The following is a 27200-nucleotide window of genomic DNA, read 5'->3' as shown; positions in this document are numbered from 1 at the left end:
TGGGCTATTAATAACATTGGAAATTTGAAAAATAAAACGATTACAGAACTTTTACAAATTCTTCGACAAAATGGACATCAAAATCTTACTTTAACTGCAGAAAATCTTCTCGGCACTGTACGGCTGAATCAGAATGCCATACAAGTAATGGAAGGTTTACGAGATTATGGCAATTATATTTACTTTGGAATCCAAAACCAACTAAAGATGCGGATCAAATCAAAAATATTTAAAAAATCAACAATCGAAGTTTCGGTGAACATCGATGGTTTACCATTGTATAGAAATTCTCTACAACAATGTTGGCCGATTCTAATGAAAGTGCATTGTGATGAATATATCTGTCAACCATTTGTAGTTGGTTTGTTTTGCGGTAATTCAAAACCACTGAATACTGAAGATTTCTTACACGATTTTGTTGAAGAAGCAGCACAATTAACAAGAAATGGCTTCATAAATCAGGGAACGACATACAATTTTAAGATTAAAGCTTTTATTTGTGATACACCTGCTCGTGCATTTATAAAATGCATAAAAAGTCATAATGGATTTTATGCTTGCGAACGATGTATCATTCGAGGGGTATCTGTCTCTAGTCGAAGAGTTTATCCAAATATGGATTGCGCTTTACGCACTCATGATACTTTCATAGAAAAAGCAGATGAAAATCATCATGTTTTAAACAAAGTATCGCCATTACTCGCTATTCCGCATTTTGATATTGTTCGTGCAGTCCTATTGGACAACATGCACTTATTGTACTGTGGTGTATCCAAGTGCTTACTATTCAAATGGAAGAGCGGAAATCCTCTTTCAAGAATTAGTGTTGCAAAAAGGTATGTTCTAACTGAACATTTAATTGCATTGAAAAACTATATTCCAATGGAATTTCAGAGAAAGGTGTTTGATTATGAAAATTTATCAAACTGGAAAGCCACCCAGTTTCGATTTTTCCTTTTATATTGTGGTCCTCTTATTCTTAAAGATGTGCTTTCAGATGATAAATATAAGCACTTTCTACTTTTACACACTGCCTGTCGAATTATGAATAGTTCAGAACTAGCAGTTCACATGGTAGAATATACAAGAACATTATTGAGAAATTTTGTTTCTTTAATGCCAACTTTGTACGGCACTGACTCACAAGTAATTAATATTCACAATCTGATTCATATTGCTGACGATGTTGAGTATTTAAAAGCACCTTTGTCTGATTATACTGCATTTCCCTTCGAGAATTGTCTCGGAAAAATAAAACGTCTGGTACGAGCTCCTAATCGCCCGTTGTCTCAAATTTGTCGCCGTTTATCCGAAATGGAAACTGTATCAGACATAAATATTTAGCCTCATGCTTTGCTACAAAAATGCGAACCGACAGCACAATTTGTTGATTACAATCAAGATTATATAGAATATAAAATGGTGCAGATGAAAGGCATGAAAATAAGAACCGTTCATCCAGATAATCTTGTTCTTTTGCGAAATGGATACCATTTGGAAATAATAACTATTTTTTCACGTGAAAAACAAACACCAAAAAATATTAGAGATCTTTTTATAACTGGATTTCGTATTGAAAATGATGAAAATGCATTTGATTATCCATGTGAATCGAGACGTATAGGGATTCATAAACTTGGCTTACACGCAGAAATACCAGAAACATTTCAAATGACAGAAATTACTGCAAAATGTATCAATTTAGAGATTCACGGTGTTCGTTTTTCGATAACATTACTTCATTTAAAAGAATAAACTAATTACTAATTATAAGATGATAAGACTAATTATAAGATACATATTTAATTTCAATTTTTGTGTTGAACTTTTGTTATTCTTGCATATTCTTGAAATAAATAAAAATAATTTCACAAACACTTAATTAATATATGGCATTATTGCAATTTATTTTGCAATTTTTTAAATTAAAACTGTCAAATAAATTGTATAAATTTTTAAGTATCGCAGAATATATAGTATGTGTATTAAAATTGAACTATATGCTAAAGGCCAAATATATATACATATTTAGCTGGAGGCGTCGCACAAAGTGTAACAGAAATAATCTGCCGATTCAAAACCGAGATACGGCCCAGCATCGGGTCAAGCTCGGTCCAATCGTTCTGTCGAGCACCGTGGCCATTCCTGAGCCAGCCCTAAACCGAGCATCGGCAATTTGGTACCATCGGCACTGCAAGCTTGGGAAGGCTTAAGGAGAAGTTTACTTAAAATATATTGTACACACGTTACGTATACTATATTATATCAGGGAAAATTTCGTTTTGGAACGTAATTTTAAGATATATAAAAAAAGATGTCTTTTATCTAAAGGCATTTAGATATGCATGTTGTCTGAACTGGTTTTAACGTTCAAAATGCAGCAGTGTGTTCTATGTAAAATTTTAAATGTGAAAGAAATAATAACTTGCTTTTATTAATTTTTAGAATGTATATAAGATAAAAATAAGTCAACAATTACACTATTTATTTTTATTTTTTAAACGTAATAAGAACAAGCCTAGTATCGCTTTTGTAACTATGTGAAATTATTATTTATTTTTTATTATATTTTTTGTAGACGTGGAGAGACTGGAAGTCTAATACATTAAAAAAAATCGCAAAGCAAAAAGTATATATGATGGGAACAGGTGGTGGATCACCTAAGGAATTGCAATTATGTGAAACAGAGAATGCCTTATTAAATTTTTTAAGTACAGATGCCAGTGGTCTAAGAAACATTCCAGAAGGTGGATTTACCAATGATTTACAAGAAAATGTAATGCCAAGTTATGATTGTGATGAAACTTTGAACTTTCAACTGCCTTATCATATTATAATACTAAAGAAAAAGATGAAGACATACTTCAAATGATTTTCACATACTTCAAATGATGTAACATTTATGAAATCGTGTGACATGAATTTTGCTATTCATGAAAAGCAACATAATAATATGCAGGACACAAATCTGATTGAAAACAATCTAAATTTGGTATGTATTAGACATTTTTTAAAATTATCATCTTTGTTTGTGTTAAAAAGTGTTAAAAAGTTTTAGTCTTAGTATGTATAAAAAATGAGTCAACAATTAGTTCTTAACTTGTTTTTATCTGTTTAAAAAGATTATTTAATAGATTTAATATTTTCTTTTTAATCAATAAAATTTATTAATATAACAATATACATAACAAAATAATTAAATAAATAATTTTTTAAAACAGAAAAAAACGCTGTATTCAACAAAATACAAAAGTTGATAAATGCGAAACAATTGTTTCATCATTACATATGAAGAATGTATGCCAAACTCAAGATAAAGAAAATTGGGTACGTATAAAAAATTTATTTGGACACGCATTATAGTATTACATTTTTTTATAAATATGGAATAATATAAATTTAACTGTATTGTATTTTATTTAATTATTGACAGATACAAGATAAGACGTGTGCATTGTCTTCAGATACAGAGGATTATATTGCAAAACATTCAAAAGGTATACAAAATTTGTCAATAAAATATGTTAATACATTCTATTTTTATTTTAATAAAATATATCATTGTTTAATTAATCTTTCTATATTATTTAGATGCGAAAAAATTATGGCCGATGACAACAGCTATTAATTTGTTAGAAAAGAAATCATTTACGTCTGAGAACATTAAAAAAAAAGATGTTACAACTAAAAAAAGAAAATTTAGAGGTAAAAAAGGAAGAATTGTCTGTCTTAAGAGAAATTTTACAGCAACTGCAGAATATGAATAACTTTATATCATCTTTACGAGAGGAATTACTCGGGCAATATCTAATAACAGATCTTTCGTAAAAATTACATCATAAAAGATACATTATATTAAATATATCAGAAATATTAGGGCCGGTATTCATAGTTAGATCTTATATTTAAGATCGTCTTAAGATCTCGTACAATCAATGAAATGAAGCTATACCGCTATTTCACTAACTGGATGAGATCTTAAGACGATCTTAAATATAAGATCTGACTATGAATACCGGCTTAGGTCTATTTTATATAGCTGAGTTGGCTGCACTATTCAGAGTTTATCTTTTTCACTTCATATTAGAAAGAAAAAGATACACTCTGAACTAATCCCAGCTCAGTTATAAAGAGCAGATTATGTGATGTATGCGTACAGTTATTATTATTTTTATTTATATAAAAGTATATATGAAGTATATATGAAGTATAAGTTCAAAGTATTAAGTATATATATAAATATTTTTGTTAAACGTTAAAGTACAAAATGTGTGATGTCTCATGTTGTGATCATATTGTTGAGGCAATAGTCTTATCTTACACTGTATTTTGATTTAGATTATTTATATTGTGTAGCGCTTATAACGCACTCTCTTTTAAATGTGAGGAACTAATTTGTAACGCCCTCTCTCTCTCTGAAGGAGCGCGTGTATTGCGTCACGTAAAAACGATACCCGTGTAAGCCAACAAATAAAGATTTACAATTACTACAAATTTCACACGAATTCTATCACCAAAAAATACACGGACAAACACGTCCCCCAACATTGGTCCTTCGAGCCGGATACGGAACAAGATTCATCTGGAATCCTCGGACACAGCAGCCGGCGATTCAGGAAGCTAACCTCTATACACGTGGCCGACAAGGAATCAACGCCATATCGAGACAGGCGACGCAGCTTGCCGAGAGGCCACGTATACGCCACGTTGGAACAAAACGTGTACATCAATATTTCAACAAATCTAATATTCACACAGGAATAAACAGGTTTTCCTACATTCATTTAACACAAACAAATACACGCGATGGCCGACATAAATATCCTCACGCGTCGTCGAGGAACCGAAAAGGGGAAATTGACACGATTCAAAACTTATTTAGACGCGTTTCATGCAAATACCGACGATATTCATGAATTACAGTCGCGGATTAACTCAGTCAAAGAGGCCTTTTGCGAATTAGAAAAAATACAATTTGATATTGAAGGCATAGATAATTCTGATGCACAGATGATCGAGCGAGATAATTTCGAAACAACATTTCATTCTTTAATAGGACGCGCAAACCGAATTATTTCGATGAGACAATACAATCCTATTCAAAATGTTAACGCAGAAGAAAATCAAAATCCAAATCAACCAACGAGGAAATTCGCGGTAAAATTACCTACGATGAATTTGCCCACATTTGACGGAAGTTATGAGCATTGGCTCAATTTTTATGATAGCTTCACCGCATTAGTTCACGATAATACAACATTGCCCGATATTCAAAAGCTATATTATCTACGTTCGTCCCTAAAGGGCACTGCAGCAGAAGTAATTGACTCGCTCGAATCATCAGCGCAAAATTATCCAGTTGCATGGGATTTGCTGCAAAAACGTTTTAAAAATACAAAACTCATTACGAATCATCATATTCAAGCACTTCTTGATATTCCCACAATTCACAAGGAATCAGGTATTGTTTTACGTAACACAATCGATAACGTTCAAAAACACGTAAGAGCTCTAGAAATCTTAAAGGCTAATTCATGGGATGTAATCATGTTGCATTTAATCGCCGCCAAACTCGGTACAGAAACGAGAAAAATTTGGAAAACTGAAACTCTCGACGATGAGAATGTAACTTTAAAAACTTTATTAACTTTTCTAGAAAAACGCGCGTCAGTACTAGACAATGACTATTCACATAAGACGAGCAGCAAATTCCATGGTAACACGAAACCTCACGCGTCAAAGAAAGCCAATAGCGAAATATCATGTATATCCGTTGCAAATGATAAGTGCCCTGTATGCAATGCGTCACATCGTATCTACGAGTGCGCAACTTTTCGCAATCTCTCAGTATCCAATAGAGTTTCTGAAGCTAAAAAACATAAATTATGTTTCAATTGTCTTAGAAATCATAAAGGACAAGCTTGCGCGCTCGGAGGATGTCGAAAATGCAATAAAAAACATAACACGCTGCTGCATGATGGCGATGCGAGCGAGTCGAGTTCTGGCACGACAAATCAGGCAGAAAATAATCGCGCTGAACAAAAACTATCAGAAAATGCTATTTCACAAACACACTGCGTCACCAAATGTCAGTCTGAGGTCTTGTTGTCTACCGCAATACTACATATTCGTGACAGTCGTGGCCTCATGCATGAGTGCCGAGCTTTACTCGATTCGGCATCGCAATCAAATTTCATTTCGCGTGCATTATGTAATAAACTGCAACTTCACAGTGAAAGGATTAATGTGCCAGTCTCTGGCTTAGCTCAAATCTCCACCAGAGTATCAGAACGAGTGCACACGATCATCAAATCAAGACTAAACGCTTACCAAGTCGAACTACCATACTTCGTCATCGACAAGATCACTGATTCATTACCATCAACAGCGTTACATCTACTATCATTCCAGATTCCAGACGACATTGCATTGGCCGACCCAACATTTGACATACCAGGAAATGTGGATTTACTACTGGGAGCGTCGATCTTCTGGGAGCTTCTCTGTGTCGGACAAATAAGATTCGCAAACAACATGCCTATTTTACAAAAGACAAAATTTGGATGGATTGTATCAGGACCTATATCACCAAAGGCACAATACTCGAGCATCAGTCAAACTGCTTCATTTTGCGTTTTTTCTCCAGAAATCCAGATACAGCAACAGCTCGAACGATTTTGGATGACGGAAGAATGCATCAAATCCAGACATCTCTCCAGCGAAGAACAAGCTTGTGAAGATCACTTCATGCACACCACTATACGAGAAGAAGATGGTAGATTTAACGTAAAAATGCCAATCAAGGGAAATATTTCTCAACTTGGAGAATCAAAACACGCAGCTGCGCATCGATTACGTTCAATGGAACGAAAATTCATCAAATCTCCTGAATTAAAGCAACAATACGTTATGTTCATCAACGAATACATATCTTTGGGCCATTGCTCAGAGATATCAGCAGAAGATTCAAATTCATTCCTGCATTACTTACCACATCATGCTGTAATGAAGGAAAGTAGCAGCACCACAAAGCTAAGAGTAGTTTTTGACGGTTCCAACAAGACGTCTTCTAATGTCTCAATAAATGACATACTGATGGTCGGACCAAATATTCAACCTGATCTTTTTTCCATCGCTCTCGGCTTCAGGGAACATACGTATGTCATCAGTGCCGACATTGCTAAAATGTATCGGCAAGTAAACATTCATGCAGATCAGCGGAATCTACAAGTTATTCTTTGGAGAGAGGATCCAACGGAATCAATGCGCATACTGAGACTAAACACCGTCACATACGGATTAGCCAGTTCATCATATCTAGCAATACGATGTTTAGATCAATTAGCTCGTGAAAATGCAGTCACGTTTCCACAAGCGAGTCGTGTCATACAACAAAATTTTTATGTTGACAATATGTTATGCGGAGCCGATACAATAGAGGAGTTATCTATTATCAAGCGAGAAGTAACACGAATACTTGAAGATGCAAAATTCGAGCTTCGACAGTGGGTGTCAAATGAACCTTCCATCTTATTGGAGTCTGACGATATTTCTCTTGAATCAATATTACCTATTGGAGAAGAAGTGAAAACACTTGGGCTTTTGTGGAATCCTCAAGAAGATGCTCTTCAATATCGGGTCGAAAATTTGGATGTTCCAATACGAGTCTCTAAGAGAATAATTTTATCAACAATTTCACAAATTTTTGATCCTCTCGGCTTAGTAGGCCCTGTCGTGATAAAAGCAAAAATCCTTCTACAACAACTATGGAAGATTCAAGTTCATTGGGATGAATCTCTTCCTCTTGATCTTCATACCACTTGGATAAAATATATGCAACAGCTTCCTCAATTGAGCACTATCAGCATTCCTCGCCATGCGATGCAAGCCTGTTCAGGACAAATCGAATTACACGGCTTTTGTGATGCATCAGAAGCTGCCTATGGAGCTTGTCTTTATATTAAACGTTATCAAAAGGGGAGAAAGCCTACCGTTCGTTTACTCTGTGCTAAGTCTAAAGTAGCACCATTGAAGAGAGTATCCTTACCACGCCTGGAACTATGTGGAGCCTTATTACTTTCACGACTATACAAGAAGGTAACAGATGCATTAACAAAGAAAATAGATTCTACATATCTTTGGTGCGATTCCACTATTACACTTGCCTGGATATCAGGTCAACCTCATCAATGGAAAACTTTTGTTGCAAACCGCATCGCAGAGATACACGAATTAACAAATCAAGCTAAATGGCGACACATAGAATCCAAGCATAATCCAGCGGATATCATTTCTCGAGGCTTAAATCCAGCAGAACTTAAGCAAACCGAACTCTGGTGGAATGGACCTACCTGGCTGCAACAAGACGTCGATGAATGGCCACACGCAGCTGCCGAGGCAGTGACAGAGCTACCAGAAGCTAAAAAACCAACTACCACCTTTATCATTAATATTGGAGAACTTGCAATTTTCGATCGGTATTCATCATTGTCCCGTCTAAAGCGAGTCGTCGCATACATTCTACGATTTAAATATAACGCTCTTAATTCTGAGTCAAGAAAATACGGATCATTAGATGTAGACGAACTTGAAAATTCTATGAACGTTTTATTGAAATACATGCAAGAAAGAGAATTCTCGTTAGAAATCCAGGCATTAAAGTCAAATCGTGAAATTCGTCAAAACAGTCGTTTATATAATTTGTGTGTATTTCTTGATGCTAACGGTCTAATACGCGTGGGCGGGCGATTGCGTAACGCTAATATACCATACTCGCAAAAACATGGAATTGTTATTCCAACAAAACATAAACTAACTGAATTAATCATTAAGGATGAACACTATCGAACATTGCATACAGGTGCACAAGCGCTACTGGCTCACATTCGCACGCGATTTTGGCCTCTATCCGGAAAAACAGCGATACGACGTGTTTTACAAAAATGTATAGTTTGTTTTAGGACACGTCCAATGATAAAAGATCAATTAATGGGAGATCTTCCAGTAGAACGTGTAACACCATCTCGAGCGTTTGAAAAGAGTGGTGTTGACTACGCAGGTGCGTTTCGTATAAAAATATCGCGTAACAAAACTGGTAAAGCGTATCTCTGCGTTTTCATATGCATGGCTACTAAGGCCGTACATCTAGAATTAGTGAGCGATCTTACGACCACCGCATTTTTAAACTCATTGAAGAGATTTATATCACAAAGAGGAAAACCAAGCGACATATTTTCGGATAATGGTACAAATTTCGTCGGAGCAGACAACGATTTAAAGGAACTCACAAATCTATTGACAAATTCAGGTCACAACCAACAGATTCTTGACTTCACAGCTCAACAATCAATACGTTGGCATTTCATACCTCCTCATTCACCTCATTTTGGAGGACTATGGGAGTCTGCCGTAAAGTCAGCCAAGACTCATATGAAGCGAGTCATCGGAAACGCTTTATTAAGCTTTGAAGAACTCTATACAGTTTTTACCATGATTGAGGCATGTTTAAACTCGAGACCTTTATGCCCAATGTCAGACGATCCATCAGATCTATCATCATTGACACCTGGCCATTTTTTGATCGGCCAATCGTTAATCAATATTCCTGAGCCCGAGGTATAAGAAATCGCTCCAAATCGATTATCACGTTACGAGTATCTTATACAACTTAAACAACATTTTTGGACGCGCTGGAGTAGAGAATATTTGACACAACTCCAACAACGAGTCAAGTGGAACAAACCTAATTCAAATATGGTCTCTCCTGGAACACTGGTATTACTCAAGGATGATAATCTACCACCTTTGCAGTGGCGCATGGGTCGTGTTGTTGAGACACATCCAGGAAAAGACAATTTGGTACGAGTCGTAAGCACATAAAAACTTCCAACGGTATCATTAAGCGCTCATTACCAAAGATATGTATTTTGCCTATTGAAGAAGGCAAAATTTAAGTTAAATATATTAGTGATTTACTAACATTGTCTAGTATCGTTTTAAGTTTAGTATCTATGAGTTAGGCCTATTGATGTAATATGAAACATGCATTTTTTCTTTTATCTGACTTATTTTTATCTTAACTTGCGATGCGATAGATTTGAATTGATTTATAACGTAAACTAGTTTTAAGCTACCGATATTTCTGTTGAAAGTCAGAGCTTTCAAGGGGGCCGGTATGTTGAGGCAATAGTCTTATCTTACACTGTATTTTGATTTAGATTATTTATATTGTGTAGCGCTTATAACGCACTCTCTTTTAAATGTGAGGAACTAATTTGTAACGCCCTCTCTCTCTCTGAAGGAGCGCGTGTATTGCGTCACGTAAAAACGATACCCGTGTAAGCCAACAAATAAAGATTTACAATTACTACAAATTTCACACGAATTCTATCACCAAAAAATACACGGACAAACACGTCCCCCAACACATATCTTGAATTTAAGTTTAGTTTAGACTGAGATTATAATTTTACTTAATGAATATTTTATAAAATGTTATGTCTCTTACTGTGATCATACTTAAGTTTAAGTTTAGTTGAGACTGAGATTATAATTTTACTTAATGAATATTTTATAAAATGTTGTCTTTTACTGTCATCATACTTTAGTTTAAATTTAGTTGAGGCTGAGATTTATGATTTTAGTTAAGAGGATGCTGAAGTGGAAGCCGAACTCCGACGCGAAAGCGCCATCATTTCGATGGTACTAAAAAAGAAATGACATTATCGGCGTAGCCTACGGACCTATGCCGCGTAGGTCCGTGTGTACGCATTTGTTTGTAGTGGTAACTCACTACACTGACGTGTGGTCTGTGTACGTGTGATCGGATAGTTTGTAAACAAACGATGCTTGCGCTTGTTTCCTCGACTGAAATTTTGTCGCAAGGCTGCAATATAATATCCAAGAAGACATAGGCGTATACAAGGTGTCAAATAAATATGAATTAAATATGACAAAATAATAAATTAAAAATATACATATAATACTATATATATCACTGAAGAAAAATGTCATATATTTTTCTTATTTTTATTTTTATGTAATAAATACAAAATAACTAATTAATCAATTAGTTAATATATACATATACACATATATTGAATAAATAGTTATTTTTATTTTGTATTTTATATGATAATGATTGAAATAATGAGAGTATATATCATTTCAGTCATTATATAAAATATAAAATAAAGATAACTATATTCAATATGTATATGTATGTATTGAATAATTAATTAAGTTATTTATTTATTTTGTATTAATTACATAAGAATAAAAATAGGGAAAGCATATAATATTTTTTTCCAATTAAATATATAGTATTATATATACATTTTTCAAATAAAATATCTTATCATATCTAATTTATATCTATTAGACACCTTGTACAAGTCTATTTCGTCTCGTATGTACATCATACAGGCATACGATAAAATTTCAACTGCGTGAAAAAAGGTGAAATGACTTTATAAATTATCCGATAAAACATTAACAGACCACACATGTAGTAAATTACTAACTAAAAGAAATACGTATTTCTTAAAATCTACAAACTTACGATAGATCGCCTGTGACAATATTTCTTACAATTTGCCAGCTCACGAATAAATCGTCTTTGGCTCTCTTTTTTCTAAACTATCAGTTGACGTTAGATCGCCTCCGACTATATTTATTAAAAATTGTCAGCTCACGGTAGATCGCTTCTGACAATATTTCTTACAATTTGCCAACTCTCGAATAAATCGTCTTTGGCTCTCTTTTTTCTAAACTGTCAGCTGACGTTAGATCACCTCCGACTATATTTATTAAAAATTGTCAGCTCACGGTAGATCGCTTCTGACAATATTTCTTATAATTTGCCAACTCTCGAATAAATCGTCTTTGGCTCTCTTTTTTCTGAACTGTCAGCTGACGTTAGATCATCTCCGACTATATTTATTAAAAATTGTCAGCTCACGGTAGATCGCCTCTGACAATATTTTTTACAATTTGCCAGCTCTCGAATAAATCGTCTTTGGCTCACTTTTTTCTAAACTGTCAGCTGACGTTAGATCGCCTCCGACTATATTTATTAAAAATTGTCAACTCACGGTAGATTGCCTCTGACTTTTCTATTTCTACATCGCCAGCACACGTTATATCGCCTCTGGCTTTTCTAATTCTACATCGCCAGAATATGCTAGATCGCCTCTGGCTTTTCTATTTCTACATTGCCAGCACACGTTAGATCGCCTCTGACTTTTCTAATTCTACATCGCCAGCACACGTTAGATCGCCTCTGGCTTTTCAATTTCTACATCGCCAGCCCATGATAGACCGCCTCTGGTTTTTCTAATTCTACGTCGCCAGGATACGTTAGATCGCCTCTGGCTTTTCTATTTCTACATCACCAGCACACGTTAGATCGCCTCTGGCTTATCTTATTCTTTATTGTAAAATACTTTTACATCATGTGCTTTTACGTCATGTGCTTTATATATATATTATGTATATTATGTACTTCATATTATCTATATTCATATAAAAATATATATATAAGAAATTAACACCGTTTTGTATACTGTTTTTACAAGAAATGTATATGATATATGCCACATTTTTTATTTCTAAAGCATAAAATATAAAGATATTTTTAATTTCTTGTGTCTATCATTTGTAAAAAAATCTTGATAAAAGAAACAACATTAATTTTGCGACTTGCAATAATCTGTTTCAATATATGCTTCCTTTAAATATTTAAAATTAGCCTTATTTTATGCCTTATTTCTGTTACAGTAGAAAAGAAACATTATGTCTTATAACAGAGAGAAATGACAAAATATAATATTGTCTAAAGTACAGTCCAATAAAAACTGTTAAAATTAAACAATATATATAATAACATATATAATAATATATATTATAACATATTTCTTTTCTACTGTGATAGAAATAAATTTTATATTTTGATGTGTATTTTAGATACCAAAGTAAACGCATAAAATAAGGCTAATTGTAAATATTTAAAAGAAGTATATATTGAAACAGATTATTGCAAATCACAAAATTAATGTTGTTTCTTTTATCAAGATTTTTTTACAAATGATACATACAAAAAACTAAAAATACCTTTATATTTCATGTTTTATAAATAAGTTATATGACATATCCCATACAGAACATAATTTGTATTATATATCTAATAGATATTCTCGGAAGATATTAGAGATATCCATAAATATATAGGAAACAGCCATTAGATATGCTTTAAATATCCAAATGTCCGCAATACGAGTTTTCATAAATATCCACTGGATATGTAGATTAATGTCCATTGAACATATATATCAGTATCCTATGGATATTTATGTGGATATCCATTGCATATATGTTAATATTTAATGGATTTCTTTGTAGATATCCAATCTATATTATATACATGTCCATATATATATATATATATATATATATATATATATATATATATATTGCGACGACTTTTCCGTCGGGCAGAAGTAGACCCGCCGGTAAGCGTATCAAACCTCGTTGCTCTATGCAATGGATATTAGTGATTACTTCAATATTTAAAGTTGGGCGCCAGGCGCGGATTAACGCGCCGCACGAACAAATTACGTTAAAACAATGATTTTCTTTAACGAGCAACGGCGATAAGCGCGACTAGCCCACTCTACAAATGGCAGAGGGGCGAGGTTCTTTCGAGACGCGAAATACTGATTTGGAGAGAGGAGTCTGAAATCGGACGGTTATTGAGAACACGTAAATTTCATAACAAATAACATTTAATTATAAATTAGATTAAGTGAGATTGACGCCGGGTGATGGGCGTCTTAACAATCCCGCGAAGTGGAGACATATTTTATCTCAGTGAGAGGCGTTATGATTTCACTGTTCAACTCGCGGAAATCCGCGTACTTCCGTCTCACGCGGTATAATATTCGGCGTACAAATTCAGTAACTTTCATTCGGTGCGGTTGTTACAATTAGCTCTACTTCAATCTTTCTCCATAACGGTTAGCCTACAATACAAACTCTATCTCAGTATTATTCTTACGGTTCTGAATGTAAACGCTCGACCGAAGGCCGAGGCGAAAGATACGCGATAGGCTAACTCCAAAAATTCTAACACTCGGTACAGCAATACACAAATAGACGCGAAATTATCATTCATGAACGAGAGACATTAATTAACGCAAAACGACTGTCGGCTCGGCAGCCCCGAGGGGGATAGCATGGTGGAATCTTATTCTATAGAAGCGGTAGTCAGCGGGGCCCGGCCTAAATCTAACCTCGCACAATATCGCGAGACATTTCGATACTCTTCATACTCTTTCACGAAAACCAGGCGGGTTCTTATTTCCGCGAGGCTCGGGCCGCCTACTGATACCGCTCTTACCGCGAAGTCGAAGTGGTGGCCTTACAAAACGTCGGTACGCCCGTTGTGGTCCTTGAGGTTCCTCTCAGGTTGCCGACTCGCCGAACAGTGACGACAGCGAGGCTCGCTGGATAGCGGTGACATTCCGCGCATCGTCCTGCGCATGTTGATCCTCGCTATCGATTAGCGATTCTTGATCCTTCGATGTTTACTAGATCTCGATGCTCGCGTCGCTCCTCGATACTTCGGCCCTCGGTGACGCTTCTCCGAGGTGACCCCAGTCTCTCTCTTAGGGCAGCTGCCGTTAACGCCCCTCGCGGCCTTTTCCGTTTACGGATCCGAACCTTCTCTGAATCGGCCGGGAACTGATCAGGTTCCGACCTGATTCTGCTTTGGCTCGTTACGACAGCTCCTTTTTCGGGTACTCCACTCCGGGTCTTCGGCGTGTGAGAGCGCGCTTCCCTCTCGGGCGTCATCTTTCTCGGTGCGTCCACCGGCCTCGATATGCTCCAAATCTGCAATTGTATCTACGGTAGCGACTTTGTCTGGAATCTAATTGTTTATTCAAGGATATTTTACTTGACCTTGTTCCGGATCTGTCTACACGCCGTCCGAGCCTCCGTCGTCCTGTCTGCTGAGTCCCTCGCAGGTCCCACGAAGGCTGCTCCACTTTAATCACAATATGGGAGTTGGCCACTCACTACGACTCGCATAATTCGTTACAACGCAAAATCTACGATCTCAAAAAGAGAATTAAGAGGGAGAGGTCGTCGCCCCCCGCGGTGGGGTTTCCGACCTCAAATTTCCCTCCTCGATCGGGCTTTCTCGCCCTTGTGACGGACCTCAAAAATGTCACGTCACAATATATATATATATTGAATATTCTAACAGCACACATGTTCAAAAAACGTCCATAGAAGATCAGTAAGATGTTTTAACATCTTTTAACATGTTTAACATGTTTAACATGTTTTAATTTAACGTGTTAAAAGATGTTAAAACATCTTACTGATCTTTTATAGACGTTTTTTCAAATATATATGCTAGATTAGATTTATACTTTAAAAGGATATAGGTATTGATTATAAATTGGTTTATGAAAACTAGGCACTATTTATTATAAATTTTAAAAATAATAATTGTCATAATAATACACACATATATGCACAATGCGATTATCTTACTAACTTAAAAAAAAATCTTAATTACATTTAAAAAAAATTAAAATACACTTGACTGTGATTTATTAAATGACAATTATTCGATATTATACTTTAGAGCACGCGATCGCTTCGCTACTGTTCATACTACGTCCACATGACGGCGCTTCATCATGTCCATCATCTTGCATGCTAGTCGTTTGTTGAGGGCAAACACCATCATGCTTGGTCTGAAATTGGATAATTATTTGGGTTAATTTATTTAATTATATATATATTTTTTTTAATTTAATTAATTAATTAAATAATATTTGAATTAAAAGCGGTTATTTACTTGAACATGAAGATTGATATGCAAAATATACGCGATCAAGGGAAATAGAGGGTAATTTATTTTAATTTTAACAAGCAAACTGGCAAAAATGTGGAAATCGTGTAATTAAAAAAATGTATTAGGCAAAAATTGTAGGAGGATATGGTGTCATAATCTAGAATTGCTTTTGGATGACATTTATATATTATTTTATTAAAAATTGAGAAATATAAACACTAACCTTTGTTGAATTATTTTGCCGTCGTTTCTCGTTCTCAAACCTGTGTTTTGCGTGTCGAAACCAATCTTTACATTTTGTTTCAAACTCTTTCTCCGTTACATTAGGGAATGTCTTCCTGACAACTTCTGCAAAATAGTTTTCATTAATGTTACATTTTCTGTACTTTCATACTATTTCTATATAATAAAACGCTTGATGTATTCGCGATATCATGAAATTTGTTACAGTAGAGCAGCCATAAAAATATTGTTTTAAAAGTTATTTATAATTATCAAGAATTGAATAGTAATTAATTTATTCACGTGAAAATTTTAACATTCATGGATAATTTAACGTCCAAAAAATAATGTATGATAAAAATATTTTTACTTACTAAACATTAATTTCATTACTTCAAAATGATGAAGTTTCCGTTTTCCTTTTCCTCCCACTCAACTGTAAAAACTGGCTACTTCATTTGTAAAAACATATATAAACATTCTTTTTGACATTTCTTCATAGCTACTTCCACCAATTGTTGCTAATATGTTAAACTGAAATAATTTTCGTATTATTAGAAAAGCATGTATACAACAAATATATAAAATGTATAGTAATTAAATGTATATATATATATATATATATATATACAGGGTGTCTGGCAATAATCGCCCCACCGGTCATATATAGATAGAGGAGGTCAAATCGAGTAGAAAAGTCCTTTACCATTTTTTAATTTTCATAATAAGTACTGAGTAATTAACGAAAAAAGATCGGCGAATCCGCGCGAGTAAAGCGCGCGCAGCGAGAAGGACATCCCACTGCTATGCGATCACTAGGCGCGCGATGAAGCGTTGGGAGGAGCGCTCTACAAATGACAATGGCAACATACGAGCGGCGCGTAACGCTAGATCCTTGTGTCCTAGTGATCGCGTAGCAGTGGGACGTCCTTCTCACCGCGCGCGCTTTACTCGCGCGGATTCGCCGATCTTTTTTCGTTAATTACTCAGTACTTATTATGAAAATTAAAAAATGGTAAAGGACTTTTCTACTCGATTTGACCTCCTCTACCTGTATATGACCGGTGGGGCGATTATTGCCAGACACCCTGTATATATTTACATAACTCACCATATGTTCTTTTAATCCTTCTTTGCTTGATGCAAGAATTTTTTGTAAAAATTCGATTTCCTCTATAGTTTTCAGAGGAAAGGACAGTTCACTCAACTCATCATTTGGCGTAGGGCTACGATTTTCTCGTGTCCAATTTGACACATTTAAATTCAACTTAGTTAATATAAGTTGATATTGTTCAGTTAAATGATTGACATCAAATTTTATATCTGCTAACATTCTTTCAATACGTTGAAGATAATCTAATAATAATACAAATATATATAAATAAAGCTACATTAAGAGTTTGTTCGCGTCGCATGTTTCAACTCGCTCCAATACTGCTCCAATACGCTCCAAACTATAGTATACGTAACGTAATACTATAGATTGGAGCATATTGGAGCGAGTAGGAGCATGTTGAAACATGCGACGCGAACAAACCCTAAGATTCGATAAAACATAATTTTTGAAGAACCATTATTTTCGATTAAACAGATAGTTAAAAAATGTTACATTTTCATCTGCATTTCAGAAAATATTAGTTTTTAAAGGAGAAAAAATATATTTCTCGAGATGATATTAACTTCAGATATATTTAAATGCAAAAAATAAAATATTTTTGGCTTTAGTATTCAATAATCGCAAGCATATTCCTTATAAGAATTGTAAATTGATATTTTGTCTAAAAATGAATGCTATCAAATTATGTTCTACTTACTTCTAATTGTAATATATTCATCTTCTTCTTGTACATTTTTCGTATCTAAAAGAGTATATAAAATTATATTATGAATGCATATACATATATTAATAAAATCTTACAACACAGAAGTTATTTAAAATATATGATAATGAATTATGTTTTACTTACTTCTAATTGTAATATATTCATCTTCTTTTTGTGTATTTTTCGTATCTAAAAGAATATATAAAATTGTATTATGAATGTATACATACGTATATTTATGAAATCTTGCAACACAGAAGATTATTTATAATATAAAAGACATATTAATATGTTGATATTAATATTAACATATATGTGATATTATTTATAGTTCTCAGAATCCAAATATTTTTTAAATATGTCAATGCTCAACTATACTATAAGCCACATTGAAATGTTTATACTTTTCTAATGAATATGCAAGCATATACACATATGCATATCTTAAAATACAGGCGTAATAAATATAATTTTAATATTACTTACTTGTATGAATCATAGGCGCTTTCGGATATGGTGGTAAACAAGACTGATAATTGCTACAATCGCTTTCATCATCATCAGTATTACTTTGTTTTCTGGCTCTGACTTTTCTTTTTGTTTTGTCAGTATCTGTATTAACATCCGAAGTCATCTCAGCCTTTTTTAGTTTCTTACATGCTTCACTGTAGGATTCTATCAAAATACAATAGAAATATTCAATAATCTTTAACAATGATGAGTATGACAATATATTGGCTACAATAATTAGAAAATAACTGTTTATACATTGACAGCAGACAAAACGTTTACTTACCATATATACCAAACACTCGTTTAAATGAACATAATAACCAATCATCTTGAGGAATTAGCCGTTTTTTTATCGCTTTATTTATATCTTTATCTCTTTTAAAATTTGGATACCAACATTTCTTTGTATCTTTTTGTATCCAATCATCAGGTACTACTTGTATCCCATCTTCAAATTCTATCAAATAGAATGTATTATTTAGAACAGCCATCTTATAAATATATCACATCTGAAAAATAACACACACAAACGCAATGTAAATACATACCAATAACATATATGAACAAATGTACATACATTATGTATGCAACAATGGTACAAGTACAAATGTATTACTCCAATCAAATTTAACATATTTCATCTTAACAGATGTTAGAGGCCAAGCCGATAAATTTTCACATCGTTCCGATTTATATATTCCCAACAAGGAAGAATTACATGGTTCAGTATATAGATCACTCAAATCGATGAATTTTCGACCAATAATGCAAAGATTATTAGTAGTCATAGTGGCAATATTCTCTATGATGACAATCGAACCATCGTTTAGACCACAACAGTTATTTGGATTATAAATAGATAGACTAAAATCTGCTGTTGAATATGTTGAATATTGAGGACTATTTATTCCAGGAAAGATTGGGCCTGCATTGTGTATTCCATGTACTCCTATTTTTCGATGTTCTTTTTCAAATGATAAGCAATATTCCAATTCCGTTAAACGATTGTGGATTTGTTGTAAGGGACGTTCAGCTTTTCTAAGTAACTGTTTTATTTTTTTAAGTAATTTTCATATCGAAAAGCGCTGAATGTATCCAGTGTACCAAATTTTCTAACATCATCTACTAAATGAATTAGTGCATGTATATTGTGAGATGAATACTGTGGACCATATAAAATTGCGAATGACTGTACAAAGTGTTCTAGTAAGGATTCGGCATAAGTAATATGTGAAAGATCTGGAGAACATAATAGCCGAATGGCCACATGTAATGTTAGAAAATTCTTGTAGATATCTTTATTTATGTCATTTTTTAAAACGATGGGGCCAGTATATAAAAGAAACTGTCTCAACTCTGTAGCTTTCCATAAGCTTAAGAAATGTAATTCTCGTGGTTTACGAACAAATTCTATTGGTATCGATGTTCGCATTTCTATTAACAATCTTGAAATCCTATTAACTAATCGTGTCGATAATCGAACAGTTAACGGTCCGGATAACCAAAAATGTAACATTTTTTTTACCACACCAATGCAAACCAAGTGCATGTAATCCAACGGGATGTGCGTTATCATACCAAAATTCGGTATATCTAAATATAAGTATAAAATATAAGTATAAAATAAAATAAGTATAAAATAAAAGTATAAAAAGGAGTATAAAATACTCCTCCCAGTATGATGCTTTATTTGTCTTTGTTGACGAAAACTTTCATTTGTCCGTTTACGACAATTTATATCCGGGAAACACATTCTCCCATCAATATATTCACCTTCAGTTATGCATTTAACACAACTAAAATAACCTGTATGTCCCTTTGTAGCAGTTACAAAAGATTTTGCGGGTGCATCAGCAATTAACGAATGTATAGATACAGATATATGTTTTCCTTTATATTCAAGTCCTTTAGTCACTAGAATTTTTGCTTCATCCACAAAATCATGTAAAAATTCATTACAATCAGATGGTTTCTTGGAACCAAAGTAACAACCAATAATAAAGATGTTACTAAGACTCGGTATTATTGAACCTAAAATTGGCCACAGTTGATTATTAGAAGAATTTGCAATTGGTAATCCATCTATGCTGATTTGCACTTCAATTAAATCAATGTCATCTCGACTTTTTCGTAGAAACTCCATAATTCCTGATCTTAAGCCCTTATGAAAGTATTCTCCTGGTGCAACTTTCCGTACATTTGTATATCTTGGTGTTCTCATCAATGTTTTCGAATTTTTCGGCAAATAGCCATTAAAGCCATGTTTTCTTAAAATTGACAATAATGCAGTAATTGCTATATGTGAAATCTGAAATTGTGCTGCCCAGTTTATTAAATCGTCCTTAAGGGGTTAGTGGCAGTCAGTAACTTTGAAAAAATCGATATTTCAATTTTGCCATTTCCTAAAAGTAGCACATTTCAAGAATATTCCCTGAAAGTTTTAAGTTAATTCGATTGAAAGGGGCGGAGTTATAGAGCTGCAACACTTGCTCCTCTAGACTGGTCGGAGGTAGCCCGGCGCCGATGCGGCGCCGGGCTGCTCTCTGCTTTTGTTTATATTTGTTTACAAGTTTATACTTGCATTAGAGTATGATTTTATTCTCACTTCGAGCAGAGCAGTCTTGTAATTTTAAATATTATTTATTTTACGAGTACGCGATGCCACGTTCAAACCAAAAAATTTCTAGAAATAGCCGAAGCTCAGATAGGAATAAAAAATCTCGACCAAAAAAGAGAAAAAACGTATTTAATCCAAAAACGGCGGAGCGCGATCAAAAGGCTTCAAGTGCATCGGCTAAAAAATTGAAAAAACAAGAAGACATTTCCGTGCCAATGGATAATAATAATGATTATAGAATTTTAAATTTCATCACTGTGTTTTCTGCAATTGCTAATGTGGTGAAATGTAAAAGGTGTAACGGAAACGTGAAATTTCAAACAGCAAGTGCACGCGGCCTTGGTTTTAAAATTGCTGTATTGTGTGACAATTGCCCTACACAATACATTGCTTCGTGCCCATTCTTAGGACATTCATATGTAATTAATAGACGTTTCGTATTTGCTCTGAGAATGTTAGGTGTTGGTTTTAAAGGTGCACAAAAGTTTTGTGGATTAATGGATCTGCCGCGTTTTTTAGACAAGAAAGCATACCTAATTTTATTGAAGGACATACATAGTGCTTGTGAGACCGCCGCTGGAATTTTTTTGAAAAGAGCCGTAAAAGAAGAAATTACGGAGACTTGCAAGGCTGAAAATGTGGAGGAAACATCAGAATTAACTGTATCCGGCGACGGAATTTGGCATAAACGCGGATATACGTCTTTATATGGTGTTTTTTCAATTATTGGCTATTTTACCGGTAAAGTTGTTGATATAATTGTCAAAAGCAGTTATTGTAAGATGTGTGAATATTGGAAATCTAGAACAAATACTACAGAATTCGAAGAATGGTACAAAACACACAAAGATTTATGTTCTGCAAACCATCAAGGATCTGCAGGAAAGATGGAAGTTGACGGGATCACGGAAATATTCAAACGGTCACAAGAAAAATATGCTGTGAAATATGTTAATTATATAGGCGACGGGGACTCTAAAACGTACAAAGGCATTATAGATGCAGCTCCTTATGGTGAGACTGTGATAAATAAAAAAGAGTGCGTTGGGCATGTCCAGAAACGAATGGGCAGTCGACTAAGAGAGTGTAAGAAAAAAAATAAAGGACTTGGCGGTAAAGGAAAGCTTACCGGAAAAATAATCGATAAACTAAGTGTTTATTACGGTTTAGCCATACGTAGACATTGTGAATCAGTTGAAAAAATGAAAAACGCGATTTGGGCTACGTTTTATCATTACAGCTCAACTGACAAAAGCCCTCAACACAGCAAGTGCCCGGAAGGAGCCGAGTCATGGTGCGAATATCAGCGCGCTAAGGCGACTAACGAACTTGACTCTTACAAACAGAGTTACACGCCGTTACCTGCTGACGTTTTGGAAGCTATCAAGCCCATATATAAAGATCTGAGTAAAGATAAATTACTTAAAAGATGCATCGGAGGATTCACGCAAAACAATAACGAAAGTTTGAATCAAATAGTATGGAAAATAGCTCCAAAAACGTTATCTGCCAGCTTAATGATCGTCGAAATCGCGGGATACATTGCTACCTGTACATTTAATGAAGGCATGAAAGGGATTCTAACAATAATGAATACTATAGGAATTAGTTGCGGCCCTAACGCGCATAATTATGCGGAAAAAGAGGATGCTGCTCGCATACAGCTCAGTAACAAGCGCGCGCATGAGAACACTCGAGAGGGAAGAATGCTCCGCCGCCAACGACAGATCGACATTTTAGAAGCGGCTGTGTCAGCAGAAGGTGTTCTCTATGGCCCTGGAATAGACGACTCAGTGTAAGTTAAAAAAAATTTTTTAATTCAGCCAAATTCAAACTTGAAACTTTAAATGCGTTTTTCTCGAAACGGCATTTTTCAAATCGGTGAGCAAGATTGCTGAAAAACGGTTCAGCTTATTGCTCTGAAATTTTAAAGACTTTTTTTGCACATAATTGCGGGGTCCCTGATCGAAGGATTTTTTTTTTCCTTATATACTTTTTTTTATTCTGAAAATAAACACTTTTTTTTCTTAGGTAAAAATAGATTTTTCACTTTCAATGTCCGCCATTTTGTTTCTAATTAACTTTTTTTAAAATCCTTCGATCAGGGACCCGCAAAACTAATATATTTTCTAAATCCGTCCGTATTTTTGCTTTCAGATGATCCAGTCCCGAGAAATCTTGCTCACCGCAAGCCACCCTTTTTTAAAAGGCCGTCCACGTTATCGGCTGTTATGTCCAAAAAAAGGAATATTTTTACTTGAAAATTTTTCTGAACATTTATTAAAAGTTATCCTATAATATATTTAAATTTGTTTCGTTAAAAGTTTTAATAAATTTCCAAAAAAAATCGCTAAAAAATGCTTTTTTTTAGCCTGCTGACTGCCACTAACTCCTTAATTGATGAACTAGCAAACAAATTTATATGCCCAGCATTTTGATCATAATCAAAAGTGTGTGCGATTAGACGCAATAGATCTTCCAAATTAGAACTGTTATCGTTATAATAAGAGTCATATGCAACATTTTCATTGTCAGAACTATTAAAATATTGTCGCGGCAATTCATTTCTTATTGTAACATTTGCTGTCTGATGAAGATCGCAATTAACACCGATTATTTTATGTGTACTGATATCGCTCGAATTTTGCAGATTATCTACATTAACAAAATTTGTCGACGGATTATTTATATTTTCGGTTTCAATTGCAATATTACGTGTATTGCATTTTAATCGTCGGTAATGCCTTTTTGACATTTCTGAAAGCAATTTTCGTTTTGGCATAGCTGGTATATCCTACAAAATAATATTTATGCTATTTTTCTGTTTCACATAAATTCAGATATTTAATCATTCTTCTTTTTCAGTACTATTATATTATTTTCATAACCAATTTTATATACTTTTTGATAAAATATAATCTTTCATAATCATAAATAAAATAAAATATATGAACGTGGCAAAATTAAAATGCATATATTATAACATCTTTAATGTAAGACATATAAAATAAATGGAAGCTCTTTAATCACAAAATTATAAATAAGAAAATATATTTTAATTGCGCACAAATAACAAAAATTGAGGAGAATTTAAACTGCAAAGAAAAAGACTATAACAAAAATGACTAATTTATAAGTTAACGCGATTTATTTAGACGTATTAATATTAATATTCAAATAATTAATCAAAATTAAGAGAATACCGTAATTTTAACATGAAATAGCTTCAGACGTATCAAAAATGGAATAACACAAAGAATGAAAAAAAAAAGAAAAAGAAAAGAAAAAAAGAGTAATAACATGCATTTTATGTATAAAATTATTAATGAATGTAAGTATAATGTATATACATTCAAATTTCTAATAAAAAACTGTAGAAAACAAATTTAAAACAAGCACTTTAGAACTCTTCAGAAAACTTTACAACTTACCAAATTCCACAGAAAAACAAAGGATAAATAGTTTAGCCTTTACAATCTTTTTTTAATACACTCCCAATGCAACTGAAAAAAACAAACTCTTTAAGACATTTGTGATCTCTAAATATATACATTCTACAAAATAATATTATTTGTTATTTTTTTATTCCATATCAATTCAAATAGTTAATCTTTTTTTTTAGTATTACTTAACTTTCAAAAACAATTTTATATACTGTCATAAATTATATTACTTTGATAAATAATAATAATCGTAATCAATAATAAAGCAAAATATATTATGAACATATATAATTAAATTGCTTATAACATCTTTAATGTAAGACAATAAATAAAAAATGAATCTTAAACCGCAAAATTATAAAAAAATATACATTTTAATTCCACACAAATAGCAAAAATTGAAGAGAATTTAAACCGTAAATGAAAAAAACTATAACAGAAATATGAGTAACGTATAAAATTAATGCAGTTTATTTACAAGTATCAATATTAATATCTAAATATAATTAATAAAAAAAAAGGAATACTATAATTTTAACACAAAATCACTTCTGACATCACATCAAGCACAAAAATAACACAAAAAATCAGAAAACATGTATTTCATGTAAAAATCTTAGATAGGTAATAATGAATATGTAAGTACTCACACAACATGCATATCCAAAAGAGAACATCTTGAACATATCGTACCTCTCAAAGATATCTTTAGGAAGTCCTCTAAATATCTTTTGAATATGCGTGCTGTGTGGAATATATACATCTAAATTTTGAATAAAAAACAATAGGAAACAGAGAAAAATTAAAGCAAGCATTCAAAACTCAAAAAATTTCACAACTTACCAAATTTTATCATCAAATCAAGAAAAGTTCCACAGAAAAACAGAGAACAGGTAGATAAATAGATTGCCTGACCTTTTGACCTTTATGACCTTGTTGTAATACACAGTCTCAATGCAGCTAAAAAAACGAACTTTTTAGGATATTTGTACTGTATGTTTAATTATAAAATAATTAAAAGAAATAACAGAAAAGTTTTTTACCTGTAAAAAAACTTATCAAAGGCACAATGTCTTTAACTCAATACAAATACGCTATTGCGTATGAGTGTGTTACCACAAAGCAACACAAAGCACGTGCAGTATAATGATGCAATAACTTGTTGCGAAGTACTACATATATGTACACATTTATATCTAATGCAATGTTCTCGCGCTTGACAATTGCAACTTAATATTAATCCGCAAATGAAACGGCCTTTGAAATCCATACATAAAATGACGAAATACTGTTCATATACGTATACTTCACACTGCTTCACTGCTTCACACGTATCGACACGCTTTCGCGCCAACGATAACCCAGAGTCACGAGTAAATTAGACAAACGACTATCATGTATCACCTAGCAACGATTGTCACGCATCACCGTGATAACAGCGACATCTCGTGTCACTACATAGATTTTCTAGAATATAAATATAGATAACAACTATTAAATATCTTTGATAGCTTCTTAGTAGATACAGATATGTAGATAACATATAAATATCTACTGGATATCTTTGCTAGCTACTTGATGGACATGGAAATGTGGATAACATGTAAATATCTATTGAATATCTTTGGTAGCTACTTGATGGACATGGATATATGGATAACATGTAAATATCTAATGGATATCTTTGGTAGTTAGTTGATGCACACGGATAGATGGATAATATGTAAATATCTATTAGATATCTCCGCTTGTAATTCAAGAGACATAGATATTTTATACATCTATTAAACATCTGTAAGTTATCCATAGTAGATATAGATATCAAATGGATATATAAATATTTATTAGATATTTACTGCATATTTTGTTCTGTATGGGATGTCATACATCATATAACTTATTTATACATAATATAGGTTATATGACGTATTCATTTATTATAAAAATATATACAATATACAAAATGATATTAACTTTTTACATAGATATTTTGAAGTAAATATATATAATATGGAGCACATAATATACATAATATATATACATAAAACACATGAATAAAAGTATTTTACAGAAATTAGAATATAAATGTATGTAATTAAATAATAAAAATGTTGCAAAAATGTTGCAAAATTAATATATAATACATACACTTTTTTTATCCTTTGGAGTGCCTTCAACCTATCTTCAGTCAGGTTTCTTAGCACATAATACACACACATAACTACACACGCACACTAACCTAAAAGATTCTGATGTATATGACAGATAGCACTGAGAACTACATAGCGCCTCTCTGATATTATCCGGGAACTAATTTATTGCTGTTTTTTCGTCTGTTATACCGATATTGAACGCACACGTATGTAAAAATAGTCGGACAAGAATATTTTTTACATTAGACTTTTCAGCCCAATTTTAATGGTTCCATAACATTCTATTCTGCAGTCCGCAATTCGGGCTGCTCTTATTCAGCGTCTTAAAACTGTTAAACTTTTATAAAAAACGAAAATAGATAGCCCTATACAATATGTTATCCTAAGAGCAGAATAGAAATTAATGAATAGAAACAAATTTTGTTATTAATTCTTTTTTTCCGAATGAAGTCGAGCAGTCCGAATTCCGTCTTTCTGTACACTTTAATCCTGCAAAAGGATTTACAATTCTATGCAACCAATAAAAAGATATTCTTGTTCGAAAAAATATAATGTCCGGCCGGT

At 33.3% G+C, this 27200-nt stretch overlaps 2 protein-coding genes, 1 long non-coding RNA gene and 2 pseudogenes across 3 annotated transcripts; 2 read left to right on the top strand and 3 right to left on the bottom strand.

The window, feature by feature from the left end:
- The first annotated feature begins 4806 nt into the window (after positions 1-4806).
- Positions 4807-9621, top strand: LOC105679935 (uncharacterized). Its single transcript, XM_012380276.2, has one exon. It carries the CDS (start codon positions 4807-4809, stop codon positions 9619-9621), a length of 4815 nt encoding a protein of 1604 aa, XP_012235699.2.
- A 5866-nt stretch (positions 9622-15487) lies between these two features.
- Positions 15488-19478, bottom strand: LOC136998283 (uncharacterized; annotated as a pseudogene).
- A 7-nt stretch (positions 19479-19485) lies between these two features.
- On the bottom strand, positions 19486-21006 carry LOC136997901 (uncharacterized; annotated as a pseudogene).
- Positions 21007-21081: 75 nt separating this feature from the next.
- Positions 21082-23402, top strand: LOC136997900 (uncharacterized). The gene has a single exon (XM_067349301.1). It carries the CDS (start codon positions 21082-21084, stop codon positions 22837-22839), a length of 1758 nt encoding a protein of 585 aa, XP_067205402.1. The 3' UTR covers positions 22840-23402.
- A 439-nt stretch (positions 23403-23841) lies between these two features.
- On the bottom strand, positions 23842-27197 carry LOC136998285 (uncharacterized). The gene is made up of 2 exons (XR_010888882.1): positions 25527-27197; positions 23842-25443 (listed from the first exon to the last, which is right to left on the bottom strand). It is a non-coding gene; the product is annotated as an uncharacterized lncRNA (long non-coding RNA).
- Positions 27198-27200: the final 3 nt, after the last annotated feature.

Source organism: Linepithema humile, chromosome 2 (genome assembly GCF_040581485.1).
Source record: "Linepithema humile isolate Giens D197 chromosome 2, Lhum_UNIL_v1.0, whole genome shotgun sequence".
In the NCBI taxonomy this organism is placed as follows: Eukaryota; Metazoa; Arthropoda; class Insecta; order Hymenoptera; family Formicidae; genus Linepithema; species Linepithema humile.
The sequence above is the reverse complement of the archived record's forward strand: the minus strand, read 5'-3'. Positions and strand labels throughout refer to the sequence as shown.